Source organism: Amblyraja radiata, chromosome 5 (assembly GCF_010909765.2).
Source record: "Amblyraja radiata isolate CabotCenter1 chromosome 5, sAmbRad1.1.pri, whole genome shotgun sequence".
NCBI lineage: Eukaryota > Metazoa > Chordata > Chondrichthyes > Rajiformes > Rajidae > Amblyraja > Amblyraja radiata.
This window is the reverse complement of record NC_045960.1, coordinates 113,605,214-113,632,134: the sequence shown is the minus strand read 5'-3', so window position 1 is coordinate 113,632,134 and position 26,921 is coordinate 113,605,214. Positions and strand designations below refer to the sequence as shown.

Here is a 26,921-nt window from a genome sequence, read left to right as displayed (position 1 = left end):
TGATCATCCAACTCAGTATCCTGTACCTGCCTTCTCTCCATACCCCCTGATCCCTTTAGCCACAAGGGCCACATCTAACTCCCTCTTAAATATAGCCAATGAACTGGCCTCAACTACCTTCTGTGGCAGAGAATTCCACAGATTCACCACTCTCTCATCTCGGTCCTAAAAGATATCCCCCTTATCCTTAAACTGTGACCCCTTGTTCTGGACTTCCCCAACATCGGGAACAATCTTCCTGCATCTAGCCTGTCCAACCCCTTAAGAAACAATTAGGAAAGGGGGAGATGCAACGAGACCTGGGTGTCATGGTACACCAGTCATTAAAAGTAGGCATGCAGGTGCAGCAGGCAGTGAAGAAAGCGAATGGTATGTTAGCATTCATAGCAAAAGGATTTGAGTATAGGAGCAGGGAGGTTCTACTGCAGTTGTACAGGGTCTTGGTGAGACCACACCTGGAGTATTGCGTACAGTTTTGGTCTCCAAATCTGAGGAAGGACATTATTGCCATAGAGGGAGTGCAGAGAAGGTTCACCAGACTGATTCCTGGGATGTCAGGACTTTCATATGAAGAAAGACTGGATAGACTTGGCTTATACTCGCTAGAATTTAGGAGATTGAGAGGGGATCTTATAGAAACTTACAAAATTCTTAAGGGATTGGACAGGCTAGATGCAGGAAGATTGTTTCCGATGTTGGGGAAGTCCAGAACAAGGGGTCACAGTTTAAGGATAAGGGGGAAATCTTTTAGGACCGAAATGAGGAAAACATTTTTCACACAGAGAGTGGTGAATCTGTGGAATTCTCTGCCGCAGAAGGTAGTTGAGGCCAGTTCGTTGGCTATATTTAAGAGGGAGTTAGATGTGGCCCTTGTGGCTAAAGGGATCAGGGGGTATGGAGAGAAGGCAGGTACAGGATACTGAGTTGGATGATCAGCCGTGATCATATTGAATGGCGGTGCAGGCTCGAAGGGCTGAATGGCCTACTCCTGCACCTATTTTCTATGTTTCTATGTTTCTATAAGATCCCCCCTCTGTGTACGTAATGATGTCTTCGTAGAGTTACACCTGTGGATTTGGGACCCTGCTGAGTGAAACAAATTGCTCAGTCCACACGGTACTGATCGAGAAACATTTTTGCAAGTCACAACCTTTCCCCTACGATTGAATAATGAAGAATTCTGCATCTTCCACAGTGCAAGGCAAACAAAGATGTTGTACAATCACTGCCCTGCCCAACCCCGCCTGCCTCTGCCTGCGAGTCATGCAAAGGTGAGGAGATTGGTGGAGGAATGATTAACTCAGAGGGACACACCTTGGTGCCGGACCCTGGGAAGACTCTGGGCAGAGAGTGAGATATCCGTGCCCGCTCTGGTCTGCGCCCGCTCTCTCTCCTCACGCTCCTCACTGCATCAAACCCAACATGTCGTCGCCAGATGACACTGGCAGCACCATCCCGTCCGGATGTAGTGTGTTTGTCTCCTTTCCCGAGCTGCTGATGCTGGGCGAGTTTGTGAGTACCCTGACTTTATTCCATTCCAGCTGCTGACTGTATGTGTGGATGTAGTTGAGTTTACTGTCCTGTGTACCGAGGTAGCGTGAAAAGCTTTTGTTGCGCGCTAACCAGTCAGCGGAAAAACAACAGACAATAGACAATAGGTGCAGGAGTAGGCCATTCGGCCCTTCGAGCCAGCACCGCCATTCAATGTGATCACGGCTGACCATCCCCAATCAGTACCCCGTTCCTGCCTTCTCCCCATATCCCCTGACTCCGCTATTTTTAAGAGCCCTATCTAGCTCTTTCAGCTATACAATGTAAGTCTGAAGAAGGGTCTCAACCCGAAATGTCACCTATTCCTTTGCTCCATAGATGCTGCCTCACCCGCTGAGTTTCTCCAGCATTTTTGGCTGCCTTCGATTTTTCCAGCATCTGCAGTTCCTTCTTAAACTAAATTATACAATGTAAATCTTGTACGTTTGACAATGTTTGCTTTGGCAGAATGAGTTTGCTGTTATACTTCAGACTCCGGTTTAACCTAAAAAACACACAGAGTGCTGGAGTAACTCAGCGGGTCAGGCAGCATCTGTGGAGAACATGGATAGGTGACGTTTCACAGAGTGCTGGAGTAACTCAGCTGGTCAGGCAGCATCTGTGGAGAACATGGATAGGTGACGTTTCACAGAGTGCTGGAGTAACTCAGCGGGTCAGGCAGAAGGGTGAACAAAAATCAGAGATGAAAAGACAAAAAGTGTAAGCTAAATATAGGCGATGTTTGTGAAGTTAGAGGAGGGCATATGTAAGTGGAATTGGACGGGGGGAGAGGGGAAAAATGCGTGCTAATGCAGATGGGGCTCAGAGAGGGACATGTCCCAGCGACACTAGTCCCACTAGTGCCTGCGCTTGGCCCATATCCCTCTAAACCTGTCCTATCCATGTACCTGTCTAACTGTTTCTTAGTTGCATAATCGCAGCCTCAACTACCTCCTCTGACAGCTTGTTCAATACACCCACCACCCTCTGTGTGAAAAACAATTCCCCTCAGGTTCCTATTGAATCTTTCCCCCCTCGCCTTAAACCAATGTCCTCTGGTTCTTGATTTCCCAATTCTGGGTTAAGGACTCTGTTCCCCTGTATATTATAGACAATAGACAATAGACAATAGATGCAGGAGTAGGCATTTGTGTCTATGTTCAGTAAGACCCCCTGGTTCCTCTCAGCGGACCCTTGCCAGATTCATTTCACCGCAAGCTGTCACCAGCATTCCTCACCGGGAACTCCCCACCCGCCCAACCTCTCCCTGTAGCTCCCACACTCCAGTCCCGGCAACACCCATTACATCTTCTCTGCACCCTTTCCCACTTAATGGCTTAATGATACCACATTATCTCTAACGAGTAGAAGTTATATCTAATCTTTTATTAAATCAGTTTCAGTTCAATAGACAATAGACAATAGGTGCAGGAGTAGGCCATTCGGCCCTTCGAGCCAGCACCGCCATTCAATGTGATCATGGCTGATCATCCCCAATCAGTACCCCGTTCCTGCCTTCTCCCCATATCCCCTGACTCCGCTATCTTTAAGAGCCCTATCTAGCTCTCTCTTGAAAGTATCCAGAGAACCGGCCTCCACCGCCCTCTGAGGCAGAGAATTCCACAGACTCACCACTCTCTGTGTGAAAAAGTGTTTCCTCGTGTCCATTCTAAATGGCTTACCCCTTATTGTTAAACTGTTTGTGGCCCCTGGTTCTGGACTCCCCCCAATATCGGGACCATGAACATATTCTCCTCATGATTTTGTACACCTCTATAAGATCACATCTCTCTCTCTCATCCTCCTGCGTTCCAAGGAATAAAACTGCCCCACCTCTCCCTGTAGCTTTGGCCCTCGAGTTCTGGGAACGTCCTCGTAAAGTTAATGCAGAGTTCACTATCACTCTGTCTCAGAACGAAAGCGAAAAGAGACTGAATGTGAAACTGGACTGAAGTCACTGATAAGGTGAGTCAGGGATTGTACCTTGACACTGATGGTGAGATTGGTCATGTTTAAGAAACATAGAAACATAGAAACATAGAAATTAGGTGCAGGAGTAGGCCATTCGGCCCTTCGAGCCTGCACCGCCATTCAATATGATCATGGCTGATCATCCAACTCAGTATCCCGTACCTGCCTTCTCTCCATACCCTCTGATCCCCTTAGCCACAAGGGCCACATCTAACTCCCTCTTAAATATAGCCAATGAACTGGCCTCGACTACCCTCTGTGGCAGGGAGTTCCAGAGATTCACCACTCTCTGTGTGAAAAAAGTTCTTCTCATCTCGGTTTTAAAGGATTTCCCCCTTATCCTTAAGCTGTGACCCCTTGTCCTGGACTTCCCCAACATCGGGAGCAATCTTCCTGCATCTAGCCTGTCCAACCCCTTAAGAATTTTGTAAGTTTCTATAAGATCCCCTCTCAATCTCCTAAATTCTAGAGAGTATAAACCAAGTCTATCCAGTCTTTCTTCATAAGACAGTCCTGACATCCCAGGAATCAGTCTGGTGAACCTTCTCTGCACTCCCTCTATGGCAATAATGTCCTTCCTCAGATTTGGAGACCAAAACTGTACGCAATACTCCAGGTGTGGTCTCACCAAGACCCTGTACAACTGCAGTAGAACCTCCCTGCTCCTATACTCAAATCCTTTTGCTATGAAAGCTAACATACCATTCGCTTTCTTCACTGCCTGCTGCACCTGCATGCCCACTTTCAATGACTGGTGTACCATGACACCCAGGTCTCGCTGCATCTCCCCTTTTCCTAGTCGGCCACCATTTAGATAATAGTCTGCTTTCCTGTTTTTGCCACCAAAATGGATAACCTCACATTTATCCACATTATACTGCATCTGCCAAACATTTGCCCACTCACCCAGCCTATCCAAGTCACCTTGCAGTCTCCTAGCATCCTCCTCACAGCTAACACTGCCCCCCAGCTTAGTGTCATCCGCAAACTTGGAGATATTGCCTTCAATTCCCTCATCCAGATCATTAATATATATTGTAAATAGCTGGGGTCCCAGCACTGAGCCTTGCGGTACCCCACTAGTCACTGCCTGCCATTGTGAAAAGGACCCGTTTACTCCTACTCTTTGCTTCCTGTTTGCCAGCCAGTTCTCTATCCACATCAATACTGAACCCCCAATGCCGTGTGCTTTAAGTTTGTAAACTAATCTCTTATGTGGGACCTTGTCGAAAGCCTTCTGGAAGTCCAGATACACCACATCCACTGGTTCTCCCCTATCCACGCTACTAGTTACATCCTCGAAAAATTCTATAAGATTCGTCAGACATGATTTACCTTTTGTAAATCCATGCTGACTTTGTCCAATGATTTCACCACTTTCCAAATGTGCTGCTATCCCATCTTTAATAACTGACTCTAGCAGTTTCCCCACTACCGATGTTAGACTAACTGGTCTGTAATTCCCCGTTTTCTCTCTCCCTCCCTTCTTAAAAAGTGGGGTTACGTTTGCTACCCGCCAATCCTCAGGAACTACTCCAGAATCTAAAGAGTTTTGAAAGATTATTACTAATGCATCCACTATTTCTGGAGCTACTTCCTTAAGTACTCTGGGATGCAGCCTATCTGGCCCTGGGGATTTATCGGCCTTTAATCCATTTAATTTACCCAACACCACTTCCCGGCTAACCTGGATTTCACTCAATTCCTCCAACTCCTTTGACCCGCGGTCCCCTGCTATTTCCGGCAGATTATTTATGTCTTCCTTAGTGAAGACGGAACCAAAGTAGTTATTCAATTGGTCCGCCATATCCTTGTTCCCCATGATCAACTCACCCGTTTCTGACTGCAAGGGACCTACATTTGTTTTAACTAATCTCTTTCTTTTCACATATCTATAAAAACTTTTGCAGTCAGTTTTTATGTTCCCTGCCAGTTTTCTTTCATAATCTATTTTTCCTTTCCTAATTAAGCCCTTTGTCCTCCTCTGCTGGTCTCTGAATTTCTCCCAGTCCTCCGGTATGCTGCTTTTTCTGGCTAATTTGTACGCATCATCCTTCGCTTTGATACTATCCCTGATTTCCCTTGTTATCCACGGATGCATTACCTTCCCTGATTTATTCTTTTGCCAAACTGGGATGAACAATTTTTGTAGTTCATCCATGCAGTCTTTAAATGTCTTCCATTGCATATCCACCGTCAACCCTTTTAGAATTAATTGCCAGTCAATCTTGGCCAATTGACGTCTCATACCCTCAAAGTTACCTTTCTTTAAGTTCAGAACCATTGTTTCTGAATTAACAATGTCACTCTCCATCCTAATGAAGAACTCAACCATATTATGGTCACTCTTGCCCAAGGGGGCACGTACAACAGGACTGCTAACTAACCCTTCCTCATTACTCAATACCCAGTCTAAAATAGCCTGCTCTCTCGTTGGTTCCTCTACATGTTGATTTAGATAACTATCCCGCATACATTCCAAAAAATCCTCTTCCTCAGCACCCCTGCAAATTTGATTCACCCAATCTATATGTAGATTGAAGTCACCCATTATAACGGTTTTGCCTTTGTCGCACGCATTTCTAATTTCCTGTTTGATACCATCTCCAACTTCACTACTACTGTTAGGTGGCCTGTACACAACACCCACCAGCGTTTTCTGCCCCTTAGAACTGCAGATGCCGGAAAGATCGAAGGTAGACAAAATTGATGGAGAAACACAGCGGGTGAGGCAGCATCAATTTAGCGAAGGAATATGTGATGTTTCGGGTCGAGACCCTTCTTCAGTGATGTGAGAATGATGCCACTGCAGGTCCGTGAGCAGCTTAGTGGAATACTGATGGAGGAAGCCAGGGCGATTATCGAGATATATCCATCTTATCTATTCCCCTCATGATTTTATACACGTCTAAAAGATCACCCCTCAGCCTCAGGTACTCCAAGGAATAAAGTCCTAGCCTGCCCAATCTCTCCCCCAAATCTTAACAACATCCCCGTAAAACTTCTCTGCTCCCTTCCCAGCTTAACATCATCCTTCAATAGCAAGGTGACCAAAACCAAACACAAATCTCCGAATGCGGCCTCACCAACATCTTGTACAACTGTAACATTACATCACAACGTCTATACTCTGAAGAGTATTGTCTGAAGAAGGGTCTCGACCCAAAACGTTGCCTATTTCCTTCGCTCCATAGATGCTGCTGCACCCGCTGAGTTTCTCCAGCACTTTTGTCTACCTTTGATTTTCTAGCATCTGCTGTTCCTTCTTGAACATCTATACTCAATACCCTGACTGATGAAGGCCAATGTACCTAGAGCATTCTTGACCACCCTATCTACCTGTGATGCCACCTTTAAGGAACCATGTACCTGCACTCCAAGATCCCTTTGCTCTACAACACTACCCAGAGTCCTACCATTCACTGTGTAGGTCTAAATGGCGTCAAGTTGGGAAAAGGGGAAGTACAACAGGATCTGGGGGTCCTTGTACATCAGTCAATGAAAGTAAGCATGCAGGTACAGCAGGCAGTGAAGAAAGCGAATGGCATGTTGGCCTTCATAACAAGAGGAATCAAATATAGGATCAAAGAGGTCCTTCTGCAGTTGTACAGGGCCCTAGTGAGACCACACCTGGAGTATTGTGTGCCGTTTTGGTCCCCTAATTTGAGGAAGAACATTCTTGCTATTGAGGGAGTGCAGCGTAGGTTTACAAGGTTAATTCCCGGGATGGCGGGACTGTCATATGCTGAGAGAATGGAGCAGCTGGGGTTGTACACTCTGGAGTTTAGAAGGATGAGAGGAGATCTAATTGAAACATATAAGATTATTAAGGGATTGGACACACTAGAGGCAGGAAACATGTTCCCGATGTTGGGGGAGTCCAGAACCAGGGGCCACAGTTTAAGAATAAGGAGTAAGCCATTTAGAACAGAGATGAGGAAACACTTTTTCTCACAGAGAGTTGTGAGTTTGTGGAATTCTCTGCCTCAGAGGGCGGTGGAGGCAGGTTCTCTGGATGCTTTCAAGAGAGAGCTAAATAGGGCTCTTAAAGATAGCGGAGTCATGGGGAGAAGGCAGGAACGGGGTACTGATTGGGGATGATCAGCCATGATCACATTGAATGGCGGTGCTGGCTCGAAGGGCCGAATGGCCTCCTCCTGCACCTATTGTCTATTGTCTATTGTCTATTGCCCATGTTAGACTTCCCAAAATCCAACACCTCACACTTCTCTAAGTTAAACTCACTTGTTCAAGTTAAATTCTTACTGATTTGGTCCAGAACCCGTTGCAATCTAAGTTAACTTTCTTCACTGCCCACTTCACCGAGTTGAATGAGTTACCAGGAAAGTGTTATCAAGCTTCTGAACGGCCCTTCCATAAGCTAGGGTACTGTCCGATTCACCTCTACCCCATTGCGGACATTGGACTTTGTCTGTGGAACTGATGCGCTACAATGCTGAGAACTATAGCCATTGTCTGAGTTTATTGTCACGTGTACCGAGGTACAGTGAAAAACTCGTGTTGCGTGCTAACCAGTCAGTGGAAAGACAATACATGATTACAATCGAGCCGTCCACAGTGTACAGGATTAAGGGAACAACGTTTAGTGCAAGATAAAGTCCGATTAAAGAGGAGGTGGATGTTATCTGATCTGATTGGATTGCGTGGGAAACTAAAGGGCCTGTCCCACTTGGCCATTTTTTTCGGCATCATATCAGTGTCGCCAAAAGATTTTGAACATTTCAAAATCCAGCGGCGACATAAAAAATGCAGCGACACTTGAAAAATCACCGCGCATCAATACATCGTCACGCCGCATCACGCCGCTAATGTTCCGGTGACCTGATACGTCAGTCCATCACGCCCGCAGTTGCCGAAAAAATCACCGTGGGACAGGCCCTTACGCTTTTCACTGCACCTCAGTACACATAGCAATATTCAACCCAAACCTGAACCTAATCTACCAATTACTGAGGTACAGTGAAAAGGTTTGTTGCGTGCTAACCTGTCAATGGAAAGACAAGACATGATTACAATCGAGCCGTCCACATCTGTACATATACACAATCAACATGAGTAAATCATAGAGCAAGCTAAAGCCAGTAAAGTCCGATCAAATTAAATTTAAATTTCTTTATTTATATAGCACATTTTTAGTCAACTTGCATTGACCCCAAAGTGCTTCACATAATTACATCCACACACACAGGCAAAGGTGGGTGAAGTGTCTTGCCCAAGGACACACACAGGCAAAGGTGGGTGAAGTGTCTTGCCCAAGGACACAACGACAGTATGCACTCCAAGCGGGATTCGAACCAGCTACCTTCCGGTTGCCAGCCGAACACTTAGCCCATTGTGCCATCTGTCGTCCAAGATTCCGATGTTCTCCAATATAGACAATAGACAATGGACAATAGGTGCAGGAGTAGGCCATTCGGCCCTTCGAGCCTGCACCGCCATTCAATATGATCATGGCTGATCATCCAACTCAGTATCCTGTACCTGCCTTCTCTCCATACCCTCTGATCCCTTTAACCACAAGGGCCACATCTAACTCCCTCTTAAATATAGCCATTGAACTGGCTTCAACTACCTTCTGTGGCAGAGAATTCCACAGATTCTCCACTCTCTGTGTAAAAAATGTTTTTCTCATCTCAGTCCTAAAATATTTCCCCTTTATCTTTAAACTGTGACCCCTTGTCCTGGACTTCCCCAACATCGGGAACAATCTTCCTGCATCTAGTCTGTCCAACCCCTTAAGAATTTTGTAGGTTTCTATAAGATCTCCCCTCAATCTTCTAAATTCTAGCGAGTACAAGCCGAGTCTATCCAAAGGCAATCACAAATAAGCTGCCATGGTTATTGTCTTCCAAACTGTTGAAGTAGCGGTCAAACAGCGGAGTGAGCAATGACCACAGCACTGGGCGCTGGTCACCTGCATCCAGTCTGAACAACAACCCCTCCACTCACACTCCACTCACCCACAAGGCCAAACTTAGTTTAGAAACATAGAAACACAGAAAATAGGTGCAGGAGGAGGCCATTCAGCCCTTCGAGCCAGCACCGCCATTCAATGTGATCAAGGCTGACCTCCCCAATCAATAACCCGTGCCTGCCTTCTCCCCATATCCCTTGACTCCACTAGCCAATAGAGCTCTATCTAACTCTCTCTTAAATCCATCCAGTGACTTGGCCTCCACTGCCCTCTGTGGCAGGGAATTCCATAAATTCACAACTCTGTGGTAAATACGTTTTTTCTCACCTCAGTCCTAAATGACCTCCCCTTTATTCTAAGACTATGGCCCCTGGTTCTGGATTCGCCCAACATTGGGAACATTTTTCCTGCATCTAGCTTGTCCAGTCCTTTTATAATTTTATATGTTTCAATAAGATAACCCCTCATCCTTCTAAACTCAGCACCTGTTCTGCTTTGGAAGTGATTTGTTACATGACTGTCGAGGTATAATTGAGGTCACCATGGGTGGCTGTGTTTGTGGATTTCTAATGTGTGGACAAACCTGAATGCAGAAACAGAACAAAAATGCTGGAGAAACTCAGCAGGTGAGGCAGCATCTATGGAGTGAATGAATAGGTGACGTTTCCGGTCGAGACCCTTCTTCAGACTGATGTGTGGGTGGGGGGTGGGGGGGGAGTGGGAAGAAGAAAGGAAGAGGCGGAGACAGTGGGCTGTGGGAGAGCTGGGAAGGGGAGGGGAAGGAGGGAGAAAGCAGGGACTACCTGAAATTGGAGAAGTCAATGTTCATACCGCTGGGGAGTAAACCAAAGATCCTACAGCGAGCAAGATGGTCCACTCGACGAAAAAGACGTAGTACGGTCATGGGCAGATTCATGGGTAATTTTCGGCCCCATTTCCGTAACCGGCTTCCGTCTCCGCACCAAAGATCCCGTAGGATACGAGTGCGGAGACGGAAGCCGGTTACGGAAACATCCTCGTAAAAATAAAAGTTATTTGGTAAAAATCTTATTAATTATTTGGTAAAAATCTTATTAATTTATTAACACAAACTGTTCCCCCGCAACGTTGATTACACTGCGGGTCGGGTCGGGTCCGGTTACTGAAATGGATGAAAAAAAGGCCCACGTTCCGCTCCGTTGCGTACTACACGTCAGCCCATTGTATTTAGCAGGAGTGGTCTATCTTGCTCCGCTATAGGATCTTTGGTGTGGACTGCCCAAGTTTCTCCAATTTCAGGTAGTCCCAGCTTTCTCCCTCCTTCCCCTCCCCTTCCCAGCTCTCCCACAGCCCACTGTCTCCGCCTCTTCCTTTCTTCTTCCCGCCCCCCCTCCCCGCCCCACCCCCACATCAGAAGAAGGGTCTCGACCCGAAACGTCACCTATTCCTTCGCTCCATAGACGCTGCCTCACCCGCTGAGTTCCTCCAGCATTTTTGTCCACCTTTGATTTTTCCAGAATCTGCAGTTGTTTCTTAAGCAGAAACAGAACAGGTGTGTTACGTCGGGAAGGCCTATAGAAAGATGTTTACGGGAATGACAAGCATAAAAACCTTCACCACCCAGGTCATGTTGGTCTTTATACACAGCTAAAGCAAACTGATCTAATCATGATTACACCCTCTTTGTATTTACCTTCCAAACCCTTTACTTCATTCATCCATCAATTGATTCTTGACATGGATGTGTTTGCTGAAGTGATTCCTGCCTTAACCATTGACACTGGAGGTTAATTCCACAAACTCAATAACGTCACAGGGCGGCATGGTGGCGCAGCGGTAGAGTTGCTGCCTCACAGCGCTAGAGACGCGGGTTCCATCCTGACTACGGGTGCTGTCTGTACGGAGTTTGAAACATATAAGATTATTAAGGGCTTGGACACGCTAGAGGCAGGAAACATGTTCCCGATGTTGGGGGAGTCCAGAACCAGGGGCCACAGTTTAAGAATAAGGAGTAAGCCATTTAGAACGGAGACGAGGAAACACTTTTTCACACAGAGTTGTGTGTCTGTGGAATTCTCTGCCTCAGAGGGCGGTGGAGGCCGGTTCTCTGTCCTGAAAAGGACGCATGCTTCCGGCGACAATCAGTGGAAGCCGTCACTTGGTCGCAGTAGATGACGGTGGTAGCAGAATTAGCTCGGGATAGTTCTGTAGACGCCTCTGCTTTGGGGCCCATTAGTGAGCTGAGGTACAATGCAGAGGCCTTGTGGCCGTGTTACCCAGGCACTTCAGACCACAGTTGAGGCCACAAGCAAACTGGTGGAACAGCTCCTCACATCATGCAAGAGAGAAGATTCAAGAGAGTGCAGAGTATAGTGTTACAGCTGCAGGGAAAGTGCAGATTAGGAAAAGTGCAAAGGGAACAATGAGATAGGTTGGAAGATCAGGAATTCATCCCCAGCAGATAGGGTTCAGTTCAAGAGTTCGATAACCGTGGGGAAGAAACTGCTCCTGAATGTGATGGTGCAGAGAACATAGAACAGCGTATAAACTGCAGATACTTGTTTATAAAAACAAGACACAAAGTGCTGGAGTAACTCAGCAGGTGAGACGCGCATCTCTGGTGAACTGTCACACTACAAACCCATTACGACAATCAGTATGAAGAAGGGTCCCAACTCAAAATGTCATCCAACCATGTTCTCCACAGTTGCTGCCTGACCCGCTGAGTTACTCCAGCTCTGCCCAAGACTACAATAAATTACAGAGAGATGTAGATGTAGCCCAGTCCCACACACACCACACTCCCCACCATTGTAGATGTAGCCCAGTCCCACACACACCACACTCCCCACCATTGTAGATGTAGCCCAGTCCCACACACACCACACTCCCCACCATTGTAGATGTAGCCCAGTCCCACACACACCACACTCCCCACCATTGTAGATGTAGCCCAGTCCCACACACACCACACTCTCCACCATTGTAGATGTAGCCTAGTCCCACACACACCACACTCCCCACCATTGTAGATGTAGCCCAGTCCATCACACACACCACACTCCCCACCATTGTAGATGTAGCCCAGTCCCACACACACCACACTCTCCACCATTGTAGATGTAGCCTAGTCCCACACACACCACACTCCCCACCATTGTAGATGTAGCCCAGTCCATCACACACACCACACTCCCCACCATTGACTCCATCTACACTTCACGCTGCCTCGGGAAAGCAGCCAACATCATCAATGACTTGTCCCTGTCCCACCCCGGTCATTCCTTATCTCATTGGGCAGAAGATACACACCTCCCTTTGACTTCTTTAATCTGTGGAATTCATTGCCATAGCTGACTGTGGAGGCCAAGTCAGTGGGTATTTTTAAGGCAGAGATAGATAGATTCTTGATTAGTGCGGATGTCAGGGATTATGGGGAGAAGGCAGGAGAATGGGGTTAGGATGGAGAGATAGATCAGCCATGAATGAGTGGTGGAGTAGACTTGATGGGCCGAATGGCCTAATTCTACTCCTACCACTTGTAATCATGATCTTATAAGAGTCTATTCCCCAGGGTAGGGGAATCAGGAACTTGAGGACATAGGTTTAAGATGAGAGAGGGGAAATGTAATGGGAATCCGAGGGGAACCTTTCCACACAAAGGGTGGTGGGTGTATGGAACGTGCTGCCAGAGGAGGTTGTAGAGGCTGCCACTATAGTTTAGTTTATTGTCACATGCGTCAAGGTACAGTGAAAAGCCTTTTGTTGCATGCTATCCAGTCAGCAGAAAGACAATACATGATTTCAATTGAGCTGCCCACAGTGTAGAGATACAGGATAAATGGAATAACGTTTAGTGCAAGATAAAGTCCGATTAAAGATAGTCATCCACAATGATGTAGGAGGTCAGGACTGCTCTGTAGCTGGTGATAGGACTACTCATAGAGGGAGTACAGAGAAGGTTCACCAGACTGATTCCTGGGATGTCACGACTTTCATATGAAGAAAGACTGGATAGACTCGGCTTGTACTCGCTAGAATTTAGAAGATTGAGGGGGGATCTTATAGAAACTTGCAAAATTCTTAAGGGGTTGGACAGGATAGATGCAGGAAGATTGTTCCCGATGTTGGGGAAGTCCAGAACAAGGGGTCGCAGTTTAAGGATAAGAGGGAAGTCTTTTAGGACCGAGATGAGAAAAACATTTTTCACACAGAGAGTGGTGGAATTCTCTGCCACAGAAGGTAGTTGAGGCCAGTTCATTGGCTATATTTAAGAGGGAGTTAGATGTGGCCCTTGTGGCTAAAGGGATCAGGGGGTATGGAGAGAAGGCAGGTACAGGATACTGAGTTGGATGATCAGCCATGATCATATTGAATGGCGGTGCAGGCTCGAAGGGCCGAATGGCCTACTCCTGCACTATTTTCTATGTTTCTACGTTTCCTACACAACAGAACAGTAGGAGGAGCGGTTAATGTTAGAGGCTGCTCACTAACCTCACTATGTTTACATCGTCCTCTTAAGCAATGAATAAATATAATTCGGTTACCGTATTATTGACTACAACCGCCGGTTTAAAATGACTGCTATTTAATTCTCAACCACTGGATATTTGCCTGGAAACATATTGCATGTTTTCATTCAGTGAGATAAGTCAATTTTAATAGACTGAGATGTTAAATCCAGCGCTACTTCACAACAAACTAAACCATCTATAATTTAAATAGGGCATTTAGGATCGGTAATACAATTCCCAAGACTATTTCACATATATAATTCCAGCACCACTTCACACTGAGCTGTCCGTGATATTTAAAGGGGCTGGCATACAAAATCAGTACCCAGTTTCTGCTTTCTCCCCATATCCCTTGATTCCGTAACCGTAAGAAATTTAAACATGGGAGGCTTTTTATAGTGAAAATAAAACATCATGACATCGTTTTTACCATGTGATGATTTTTCCACATGTCGGTAGCCGTTGTTGGCTCAAGAGTAACTCGGGAGAGGATCTTGGTACATCGCAGAAATGAGAAGTAAACGGCAAACTTAGACAAACACGTGGGAACTCGTTTAAACTCGTGAACGTAAACTTGGAATCTCGTAGAAAACCACGAGTTTGATTTTTTACCCGGGATCACTCGTGGCTGGACTCGCACCGTGAGACAGGGCCATTAGGAGGATGAGAGGGTATCTCATTGAAACATTTAAGGTTATTGAGGGTTTGGACACGCTAGAGGCAGGAAACATGTTCCTGATGTTGGGGGAGTCCAGAACCAGGGGCCACAGTTTAAGAATAAGGAGTAAGCCATTTAGAACGGAGACGAGGGAACACTATTTCTAATGATAATAATAATAATAAATTTTATTTATGGGCGCCTTTCAAGAGTCTCGAGGACACCTTACAAAAATTTTGCAGGTAGAGGAAAAACATGTAAGGGGAATGAAATAAATAGTAGGGACATGACTAGTACACAAAGTAAAGACAGAATTCATTTCAAAACACAATACGAGGCAATTAATGCACAGATGAAAAGGGAGGGGGACGTGGGGCTAAGGATAGGCAGAGGTGAAGAGATGGGTCTTGAGGCGGGACTGGAAGATGGTGGGGGACACGGAATTGCGGATCAGTTGGGGGAGGGAGTTCCAGAGCCTGGGAGCTGCCCTGGAGAAGGCTCTGTCCCCAAAACTGCGGAGGTTGGATTTGTGGATTGAGAGGAGAACGGCTGATGTGGATCTGAGGAACCGTGAGGGTTGGTAGGGGGAGAGGAGGTCAGTGAGATATGGGGGGGCCAGATGGTGGAGGGCTTTGTAGGTGAGGATCAGGATTTTGTAGGTGATCCGGTGGGAGATGGGAAGCCAGTGAAGTTGTTTGAGGACTGGAGTGATGTGATGCCAGGATTTGGTGTGGGTGATGAGTCGGGCGGCTGCGTTCTGGACCAGTTGGAGTCGGTTGATGTAGGTGGAGCTGATGCCAAGGAGAAGTGAGTTGCAATAGTCCAGTCGGGAGGAGATGAAGGCATGGATGAGTCTTTCAGCAGCGGGAGGTGTGAGAGAGGGTCTGAGTTTGGCGATGTTGCGGAGATGAAAGAAAGAGGTTTTAATGACATGGCGGATGTGAGGCTCAAGGGAGAGGGTGGAATAAAAGATCACGCCAAGGTTGCGGGCCTGGGGAGATAGGGAGACAGTGGTGCCGTCGATGGTGAGAGTGGGGTTATTGATTTTGCTGAGTGTGGCTTTGGAGCCTATGAGGAGGAATTCTGTTTTATCGCTGTTGAGTTTGAGGAAGTTATGTTGCATCCAGGTTTTTATAGCTGACAAACAGGAGTTGATATGGGAGAGGGGTGGGGGTTGTGGGGGGATTTGGTGCCGAGGTAGATCTGAGTGTCATCGGCGTAACAGTGGAAGTCCAGATTGAAGTGGCGGAGTATCTGACCAAGGGGGAGGATGTAGATGATGAAGAGGAGGGGGCCGAGTACGGAGCCTTGGGGAACGCCTTGAGTGACTGTGGCTGCAGCAGAGGTGTGGTTGTGGAGAGAGATGAAGAGATGAACTCACAGAGAGTTGTGAGTCTGTGGAATTATCTGTCTCAGAGGGGGGTGGAGGCTGGTTCTCTGGATACTGGGAGTGGCCAGGGTTGGACTGATCTTTGATTACAACTTGATTGCTATCACAGCTTTTTAAAGATATTTGGATATCTTTAAACACTCTAACCACCCCCCTTAATATTATATTAATATTATTCATTGGCTCCTTTTACCCCATCTGTGCTGTGACACTACATGACTCTGTGCGTAACTACATGTTTCTGCGATGTTTTCCAGGTGTTTGGAGGCCTGGTATGGATCCTAGTGGCTTCAGCGAGAGTTGCGTTTGTCTACGATCAAGGCTGGGTGATGTTCGTCTCAGTCTTCTGCTTCGTTATAACCACGGTACTCTTCATCCTGTACATGCTCGGGGTCCAGAGATGTTCCTCAGGATGGACTGTGGTGGTAAGTCCATGCCCGCTGCCATCCCGGTGTGAACGCAGTGTAATACTGAGCTGTGACATGTTATCACCAATACATCATCCCCAACCCAAAACGTCACCTATCCATGTTCTCCACAGGTGCTGCCTGACCCGCTGAGTTATGGTGCAGCAGCATCTGTGGAGCTAAGGAAATAGGCAACGTTTCGGGCCGAAACCCTTCTGGAAATAGGCAACGTTTCGGGCTGAAACCCGGAAGGGTTTCGGCCCGAAACGTTGCCTATTTCCTTAGCTCCATAGATGCTGCTGCACCCGCTGAGTTACTCCAGCACTCTGTGAAACGTCACCTATCCATGTTCTCCACAGATGCTGCCTGACCCGCTGAGTTACTCCAGCACTCTGTGAAACGTCACCTATCCATGTTCTCCACAGATGCTGCCTGACCCGCTGAGTTACTCCAGCACTCTGTGAAACGTCACCTATCCATGTTCTCCACAGATGCTGCCTGACCCGCTGAGTTACTCCAGCACTCTGTGAAACGTCACCTATCCATGTTCTCCACAGATGCTGCCTGACCCGCTGAGTTACTCCAGCACTCTGTGAAACGTCACCTATCCATGTTCTCCACAGATGCTGGCCAAGTTTCCCCAAAGAAGTAGATAGTAGTTCAGCACTGCTCTCTAGTTGTGGTAGGATGGTTCAGTTGCCTGTTAACAGCCGGGAAGAAACTGTCCCTGAATCTGGAGGTGTGCGTTTTCACACTTCTGTACCTCTTGCCTGATGGGAGAAGGAGTGGCCGGGGTGCGACCCGTCCTTTATTAAGCTGCTGGCCTTGCCGAGGCAGCGTGAGGTATAGATGGGGTCAATAGAGGCGAGGTTGGTTTGTGTGATAAGTAGACAATAGGTGCAGGAGTAGGCCATTCGGCCCTTCGAGCCAGCACCGCCATTCAATGTGATCATGGCTGATCATCCCCAATCAGTACCCCGTTCCTGCCTTCTCCCCATATCCCCTGACTCCGCTATTTTTAAGAGCCCTATCTAGCTCTATCTTGAAAGTATCCAGAGAACCTGCCTCCACTGCCCTCTGAGGCAGAGAATTCCACAGACTCACCACTTTCTGCCACTGCCTGGCCCGCTGAGTTACTCCAGCATTTTGTGTCTATCATCGATTTAAACTTTCTGACACAACTAAAACCCTGGTAATATTGATCGGTTTCTCTTCCTTTGTCTCCTTTCTCTTACAGGATGTTTTTTACCATTTCATAGCAGCTGTCTTTTATTTAAGTATTGCTGTTTTGCAAGCCAGAGACACCAGAGGTGGTCTATATTATGGAAAGACCTACAGAATCAACATTGCTGCTACTGTAAGTACCATGTATCTGTTCTCACCTTCGAACGATAGAATCATACAAGCTACAGCATGGCCCCTCATCCACCCTGTCAAAATGGGACATGTTAGCTTGTTGAGTTTCACTGTCCTTAACTCATTTTCACCTAGCTCACAGACAACAATGGACCATTGTGGGCTCTGCTTTTCCCTGATCATCGGTACTTTATTGCATACCTTTCATTCATTTGTTCTATATCTCTCTATAATCACCATCTATATCTTTTGCTTTCCTTTCCCCTGAGTCTGAAGAAGGGCCTCGACCCGAAATGTCACCCATTCCTTCACTCCACAGATGCTGCCTGTCCCGCTGAGTTACTCCAGCTTTTGTGTGTCTGTGTTCAGTGTAAACCAGCATCTGCAGTTCCTTCTTACACAAATGAGCTTCCAGTTTCTGTGACGTTAATATTACCAATGATCTCTCGTGGAGCAACCACATAAATGGGACAGTCACAAAGGCCTCTACCGACTGAGGAGGCTGGGGAAATTCAGCATGGCACACACACACCACACTCCCCACCATTGTAGATGTAGCCCAGTCCCACACACACCACACTCCCCACCATTGTAGATGTAGCCCAGTCCCACACAGACCACACTCCCCACCATTGTAGATGTAGCCCAGTCCCACACACACCACACTCCCCACCATTGTAGATGTAGCCCAGTCCCACACAGACCACACTCCCCACCATTGTAGATGTAGCCCAGTCCCACACACACCACACTCCCCACCATTGTAGATGTAGCCCAGTCCATCACACAGACCACACTCCCCACACTGAGGATGTAACTAGGAAAATGGACAAGGGAGAGCCAGTGGATGTAGTGTACCTGGACTTTCAGAAAGCAAAATTAGGGCACATGGTATTGGGGGTAGAGTGCTGACATGGATAGAGAAGTGGTTGGCAGACAGGAAACAAGGAGCAGGGATTAACGGGTCCCTTTCAGAATGGCAGGCAGTGACTAGTGGGGTACCACAAGGCTCGGTGCTGGGACCGCAGCTATTTACAATATACATCAATGATTTGGATGAAGGGATTCAAATAACATTAGCAAATTTGCAGATGACACAAAGCTGGGTGGCAGTGTGAACTGTGAGGAGGATGCTATGAGAATGCAGGGTGACTTGGTCAGGTTGGGGGAGTGGGCAGATGCATGGCAGATAAAGTTTAATGCGGATAAATGTGATGTCATCCACTTCCGTAGCAAAAACAGGAAGGCAGATTATTATCTAAATGGTGTCAAGTTGAGAAAAGGGGAAGTACAACAGGATCTGGGGGTCCTTGTACATCAGTCAATGAAAGTAAGTATGCAGGTACAGCAGGCAGTGAAGAAAGCCTTCATAACAAGAGGAGTTGAGTATAGGAGCGAAGAGGTCCTTCTGCAGTTGTACAGGGCTCTAGTGAGACCACACCTGGAGTATTCTGTGCAGTTTTGGTCCCCTAATTTGAGGAAGGACATTCTTGCTATTGAGGGAGTGCAGCGTAGGTTTACAAGGTTAATTCCCGGGATGGCGGGACTGTCATATGCTGAGAGAATGAAGCAGCTGGGCTTGTACATTCTGGAGTTTAGAAGGATGAGAGGTGATCTTATTGAAACATATAAGATTATTAAGGGTTTGGACCCGCTAGAGGCAGGAAACATGTTCCGGATGTTGGGGGAGTCCAGAACCAGGGGTCACAGTTTAAGAATAAGGGGTAAGCCATTTAGAACGGAGACGAGGAAACACTTTTTCACACAGAGAGTCTGTGGAATTCTCTGCCTCAGAGGGCGGTGGAGGCCGGTTCTCTGGATACTTTCAAGAGAGAGCTAGATAGGGCTCTTAAAGATAGCGGAGTCAGGGGATATGGGGAGAAGGCAGGAACGGGGTAGTGATTGTGGATGATCAGCCATGATCACATTGAATGGCGGTGCTGGCTCGAAGGGCCGAATGGCCTACGCCTGCACCTATTGTCTATTGTGATTGAGAGTCTAGGAACAGAGGGCACTGCCTCAGAATAAAAGGACGTACCTTTAGAAAGGTGATGAGGAGGAATTTCTATGTTTTTTCTATGTTTCTATGTTTCTCTAGTCAGAGGGCGGTGAATCTGTGGGATTCATTGTCACAGAAGGCTGTGGAGGCCGTCAATGGGTATTTTTAAAGCAGAGACAATAGACAATAGGCAATAGGTGCAGGAGTAGGCCATTCAGCCCTTCGAGCCAGCACCGCCATTCAATGTGATCATGGCTGATCATCCCCAATCAGTACCCTGAGATTGACATGTTCTTGATTAGTGCGGGTGTCAGGGGTTATGGGGAGAAGGCAGGAGAATGGGGTTGAGAGGGAGAGATAGATCAGCCATCGATCGGGCCGAATGGCCTCATTCTGCTCCAATGGCTGATGAAGTACAAGACTATATTTGGTGTAGAATGGAAAGTTGACCTGAATACATTTATTTGTAAAGATGCCATGTTGATTGTGGGAGCTGCTCTCCATATCGAGATGTGGTTATGATGTGACACTTTGTGTGCGTTGCAGGTGTTTGCGTTTGTGGCGACCTTACTCTACACGATACACGCGATCAGCTCCATCGTGAGGTGGAAAACATCCTCCTGAACAGGCATCCGTCGCACCTGCTGCCGCAACACTTTACCTGCGTCCCCAACACACCGACGTGTCTGAGTTTCATCTTGTTTTACATCTGTCTTCAATGTGATTGCAGTGTCCACGAACCTCAATGACAGTACACAATCGGCCCGATGCTCTGCAAAAATGTACCGTTCATTCAGTCTAAGGTGGACAAAAATGCTGGAGGAACTCAGCGGCTGAGGCAGCATCTATGGAGCGAAGGAATTGGTGACGTTTCGGGTCGAGACCCTTCTTCAGACTGATGTCCCCCCCCACCCCCACATCAGTCTGAAGAAGGGTCTCGACCCGAAACGTCACCTATTCTGAAGAAGGGTCTCGACCCAAAACGTCACCTATTCCTTCGCTCCATAGATGCTGCCTCACCCGCTGAGTTTCTCCAGCATTTTAATCTATTCATTGTCTGGTTATTGTGTACGATTCCTTTGATAACCATGTTAATGCCACACTTTTCAATAAAACAGAGGGAGGAATTAACACTGCCTGTTTGTAACGAGTTTTAAAAACCATTTGGAGTATTGCGTGAAGTTTCGTTGAGTTTAGTTTATTGTCCCGTGTACCGAGGTACAGTGAAAAGCTGTTGTTGCGCGCTAACCAGTCAGCGGAAAGACAATACATGATTACAATCGAGCCGTCCACAGTGCACAGATACATGATAAAGGGAATAACATTTAGTGCAAGGTCAAATGCTTTTCACTGTACCTCGGTACACGTGACAATAAACCAAACTGAACTGAACTGAATTAGAACATAAAACACGGTACACAAAACACAGAACACACAGAAACGTAGACAATAGGTGCAGGAGGAGGACATTCGGCCCTTCGAGCCTGCACCGCCATTCATGGCTGATCAACCCCAATCAGTAACCCGTGCAGAACACCCCAGCACAGAACATAAAACACAGAACATCGAACACGGAACACGGAACACGGAACATGGAACATGGAACACGGAACATCGAGCATGGAACACGGAACATGAAGCACGGAACACGGAACATGGAACATGGGACATGGAACATGGAACACTGAACAGAACACAGAACATGGAACACAGAACACAGAACATGGAACATGGAACACGGAACACTGAACAGAACACAGAACATGGAACACAGAACACAGAACACAGAACATGAAACATCTTTCTACAATGCCTCCGACTCCTCCACACATCACATCTACACGCGTTGGTCTAATTGGAGCTTGTCCCTAGTGTGTGTCTGATCTTCATGTTGTTTTACATCCGTCTACAATGTCAAATGGATTCATGGCCCCCAGTGCGTGTAGGACAGTGTTAGTGTGGGCGGGGGATCGCTGGTCGGCGTGGACTCGGGGGAGGGGGGGGCGAAGGGCTTGTTTCTGCGCTGTATCTCTAAACTAATCTAAATTAAACTAAACAAGTATTGACATTTACTACAGTTTCCTCCAGCAGCTACACCTTGCTGCTGCCAAAACATGCCGCTTGAGAAATCAAATCTAACTGAATTAAATGCCTTAGAGCACGTAGTCAATGGAATCAGGCCCTTCGGCCCAACTCCTCCATGCCGGCCAACATGCCTCATCCACACTAGTCCTATTTGTCTGCATTTGGCCAATATCCTTTCCTATCCATGTACCTGTCCAAATGTCATTGAATTGTTGTTATGGTACCAGCCTCAACCACCTCCTCTGGCAGCGTGTTCCATACACCCGCCCTGATCCACCGGAGCCTCTCTCTCACTCACCGGGTAACTGACGGATCACCCCGCGCCCCCGCGGATCTGACGGATCACCTATTCAATCTTTCCCCTCTCACCTTAAACCTATGTTCTATGGTTCTTGATTCCCTTCCTCTGGGTAAAAGACTCCATCCAAGGACCCAAGCAGTCTTTCCAGGTGCGACAGAGGTTCACCTGCACCTCCTCCAACCTCATCTATTGCATCCGCTGCTCTAGGTGTCAGCTGCTCTACATCGGTGAGACCAAGCGTAGGCTTGGCGATCGCTTCGCCCAACACCTCCGCTCGGTTCGCAATAACCAACCTGATCTCCCGGTGGCTCAGCACTTCAACTACCCCTCCCATTCCCCATCCGACCTTTCTGTCCTGGGCCTCCTCCATGGCCAGAGTGAGTCCCACCGCAAATTGGATGAGCAGCACATCATATTTCGCTTGGGCAGTTTACACCCCAGCGGTATGAACATTGACTTCTACAAATTTCAGGTAGTCCTTGCTTTCTCCCTCCTTGTTCTAGAATTTAGAAGATTGAGGGGGGATCTTATAGAAACTTACAAAATTCTTAAGAGGTTGGACAGGCTAGATGCAGGAAGATTGTTCCCAATGTTGGGGAAGTCCAGAACAAGGGGTCACAGTCTAAGGATAAAGGGGAAATCTTTTAGGACTGAGATGAGAAAAACATTTTTTACACAGAGAGTGGTGAATCTGTGGAATTCTCTGTCACAGAAGGTAGTTGAGGCCAGTTCGTTGGCTATATTTAAGAGGGAGTTAGATGTGGCCCTTGTGGCTAAAGGGATCAGGGTATTATGGAGAGAAGGCAGGTACAGGATACTGAGTTGGATGATCAGCCATGATCATATTGAATGGCGGTGCAGGCTCGAAGGGCCGAATGGCCTACTCCTGCACCTATTTTCTATGTTTCTATGTTTCTTTTTTTTTTTTTTTAATATTTTATTTTATTAGAAGTAAGTACAGTCATATGGCACCAAAGTGCCTAATATATATTTTCATAATACATTTTATGTACAACTTCTTTTTTTTTTTTTTTTTTGTTACACTGAAAAAAGATTAGAATAAGAAAAAGAAGTTAGATAGTAAAGGATAGAAAGATGTGAAATATATAGTGTGTGAAAAAAGAAAACGAGTAAATGAAGAAAGTTGAGAGAGAGAATAGAGAAAAGAAAAGAAAAGAAAAAAAGAGGAGATCATTATTTATAGTCTTGACCAACCCTCGTCCAGTCCTGAAACAGTTATTTTTTACAATTGTGTTGCACCATATGATTCCAAAAAAACGACGAATGGAGACCAACTCGTTGTGAATTGGTCTGATTTATCCATTAGGAGGAATCGCATTTCCTCAAGATGAGCGGTGTCCAACATACTTGCAATCCACATTTTAAGCGTTGGTATTGATGTACCCTTCCAAAATTTAAGAATTAATTTTTTTGCTATTATTAAACCATAGTTAAGGAATAGATTTTGAGATGTGTTCAATTTATTCCCATCTTCCATTACGCCAAATATAATCATTTCAGTATTAGGTTCCATTCTTGTCTTGAATAATTTTGTAAATATTTCAAAAATATCATTCCAAAATCTATAAAGTTTTATGCAGGAGACTAAGGAGTGTGTTATAGTTGCCTTTTGGGCTAGACATTTATCACAAGTGGCGGATATATTTGGATAAAATTTGTTCAATCTTGTTTTTGAATAATATAATCTATGTACAATTTTAAATTAAATTAAATTATGTCTTACATTAATTGAACATTTGTGAATATATATCAGGTATTTTTCCCATTTAACCTTCGTAATTTTTATCATTAGTTCCCGTTCCCACTCTTCTCTAAGTACCTCTGTCGATGGTAGGTCTATATTTAGAATACTATTATATAAATATGATATTAATTTTTGTGAGTCAGCTTCAATATTCATTGCCTCTTCCAATAAGTCAGGAGTTACTTTTTGATATCCTTGTATATATTTTTTCACGAAATCGCAAATCTGAAGATATTTAAAATATTGGTTGTTTTTCAATTTAAATTTTAATTGTAGTTGTTGGAATGATAGTAAGTTTCCCATTTCATACATATCCCCGATCCTTCTAATTCCGAGACTTTCCCATTGGTTATATGTCTTATCAATAAGAGATGGTTTAAATAAAGGGTTATTCGCTATTGGCATTAACAGTGATAGATTTCTTAATTTTAAAGATAATTTTATTTGTTTCCAAATTCTTATTGTACCATATATAATTGGGTTCTTCTTATATATTGTGTTATTCAGTTTTTTTGGGGAGAAGAGGATCGTTCCTATATTACAAGGATGGCAATCCTCCTTCTCCATTTTTATCCATTCTGTCTGTTGGGTAGAACTATCCAACCAATAAATCATATTCTTAATATGCACTGCCCAGTAATAATACATAAAATTCGGAAGTGAAAGTCCCCCGACCTCTTTTGGTTTACATAAGTGTTTTTTTGTGATTCTATGTGATCTATAGTCCCAAATATAATTAGTAATGTTAGAGTCTAATTTAAAAAAAAAATATTTTGGTATATATACCGGTATAGATTGAAATAGGTATAGTAATTGTGGTAGGAAGATCATTTTTATTGCATTTATTCTACCTAATAATGATAAGGGAAGTGTTTTCCAAAATTTAATCAACGTATTAAGTTTATTTAATAAAGGCATGAAATTAGCATTGAATAATGCTTTATATTTTCTAGTAATCTGAATACCCAAATATTTAAATTTTTCTGTTGCGATTTTAAAGGGGAACTTCAGTAAGTGTGTAGGTTCTTGAGGTTTTAATGTCATGATTTCACTTTTATTCCAGTTTATTCTATATCCAGAAAAAGACCCAAATTCCTCTATTAAGTTTAATAAATTTGGTATGCTCGTTTGTGACTTTGTAATATATAAAAGTATATCGTCTGCATATAATGAGATTTTATTCTTTGAGTCTCTGGTATTATAGCCTTGAATATTCGGATGAATTCTTATACTTTCAGCCAGGGGTTCTATCATAAGGGCAAATAGCAGGGGTGATAGTGCACATATCTGTCTATTACCCCTTGATAGTTGACATTTTTGAGATAACATGTTATTAGTTAAAATTCTTGCCATCGGTTTATCATATAATAATTTTACCCATGTTATAAAATTCTCTCCCATATTAAATTTTTGTAGTACTTTATATAAGTATTGCCACTCTACCTGATCAAATGCTTTCTCTGCATCCAAAGAAATAATTGATATATCTTCTTCCTCTACTTTATGCGAGTACATTATATTAAACAGACGTCTCAGATTATTAAATGAGTATCTTTTAGGTATAAACCCCGTTTGATCAGGGTTTATCAATTTACTAATATATTTGCTTAATCTTCTTGCTAAAATCTTTGCTAAAATTTTCTGATCTGTATTTAAAAGTGATATAGCTCTGTACGAGCCCGGATCTTCTAAATCTTTATCTTTTTTTGGAATAAGCGTAATAGTTGATTCTGTTAGTGTTTCAGGTAGTTTGTTTTCTTTAAAAGCATGGGAGTATAAATTAAATAAATAAGGGGTCGTTATCTCCTGAAATTTTTTATAAAATTCATTATTAAAACCATCTGGTCCCGGTGTCTTACCATTTTTCAGCGATTTTATTGTTTCACCTATTTCTTTGATTGTAATTTGAGCTCCTAATTCCTCTTGTTCCAAAAGGTCCAGTATTGGAAGATTACAATTATATAGAAAATTTTTTATTTTACTATCTTCTCTTTTAATTTTAGATGTATATAAGTTTTGGTAAAATTGGGCAAATCTATTATTAATATCTTTAGGTAGTATTAGTAATTCACCTTTCTCTGATTTAATTTTGGTTATAGTATTTTCCTTTTCTTGTTTTTTCAATTGGCGAGCTAAAAGCTTATGTGGTTTGTCACCAAACTCAAAATGTTCCTGTTTTGTCATTTGGAATAGTCTTATTACTCTTGCCGATAAAATTCGATTAAGTTTAAATTTCAGTAATATTATCTTATTGTGTTTATCTGTCGTGGAATCTTTGGCATTATCCAACTCTAACTGTCTGATTTCTTGTTCTAACAACAATTGTTCTGTCTTATTCTTTTTATTTTGAAAACTTTGATATGAAATTATAATTCCTCTCATAAATGCCTTAAAAGTTTCCCATAATAAAGAAGGCAAAGTACCTGGTATATCATTTGTATCGAAAAAAAGTTCCATTTGTTGTTTTAAATATTGAGTCTTGCACGTCATTTAAAATATGTGTATTAAACCTCCAAAAAAAATTTTTACCCGGCATTCCCTCAAATTTTACTGAAAATGTCAACGGGGAGTGATCTGAAATACTACTAATGTGGTATGTTGGGTTGTTTGTATATGGCATTAATTTCATATCCACTAAAAAATAATAAATTCTTGAATAAGTTTTATGCACCGAAGAGTAAAACGAGTATTCCCTTCCAACTGGATTAGCAGATCTCCATACATCTATTATATTAGTATTTTTTATATATGTATTTAGAAGTTCGCTAGTTTTAGATTTTAAATTACTCTTCTTTTGTTTTGCTGATTTATCTAGATATGAATCTAAAACACAGTTAAAGTCCCCCCCTATTATCACATTTTGGTAATTAAACTCTGATATTATGTCAATAATTTTATCAAAAAGTGGGGGTTATCAAAATTCGGAGCATAAATATTTATCAAAGTTAGTGGGGTTGCATAAATTTCACCCGAAACTATAATATATCTTCCCTCTTTATCTGATATGGTATTCTTTAATTTAAAAGGAATA

The 26,921-nt window shown here is 44.5% G+C and overlaps 1 protein-coding gene across 1 annotated transcript; it reads left to right on the top strand.

Moving 5' to 3' along the window:
* Positions 1–1,243: 1,243 nt before the first annotated feature.
* On the top strand, positions 1,244–20,363 carry LOC116973795 (myelin and lymphocyte protein-like). Its single transcript, XM_033022102.1, has 4 exons — positions 1,244–1,512; positions 16,235–16,402; positions 17,622–17,741; positions 20,286–20,363. The coding sequence occupies exons 1-4, from the start codon at positions 1,423–1,425 to the stop codon at positions 20,361–20,363; spliced, it is 456 nt and encodes a 151-aa protein (XP_032877993.1). The 5' UTR covers positions 1,244–1,422.
* Positions 20,364–26,921: the final 6,558 nt, after the last annotated feature.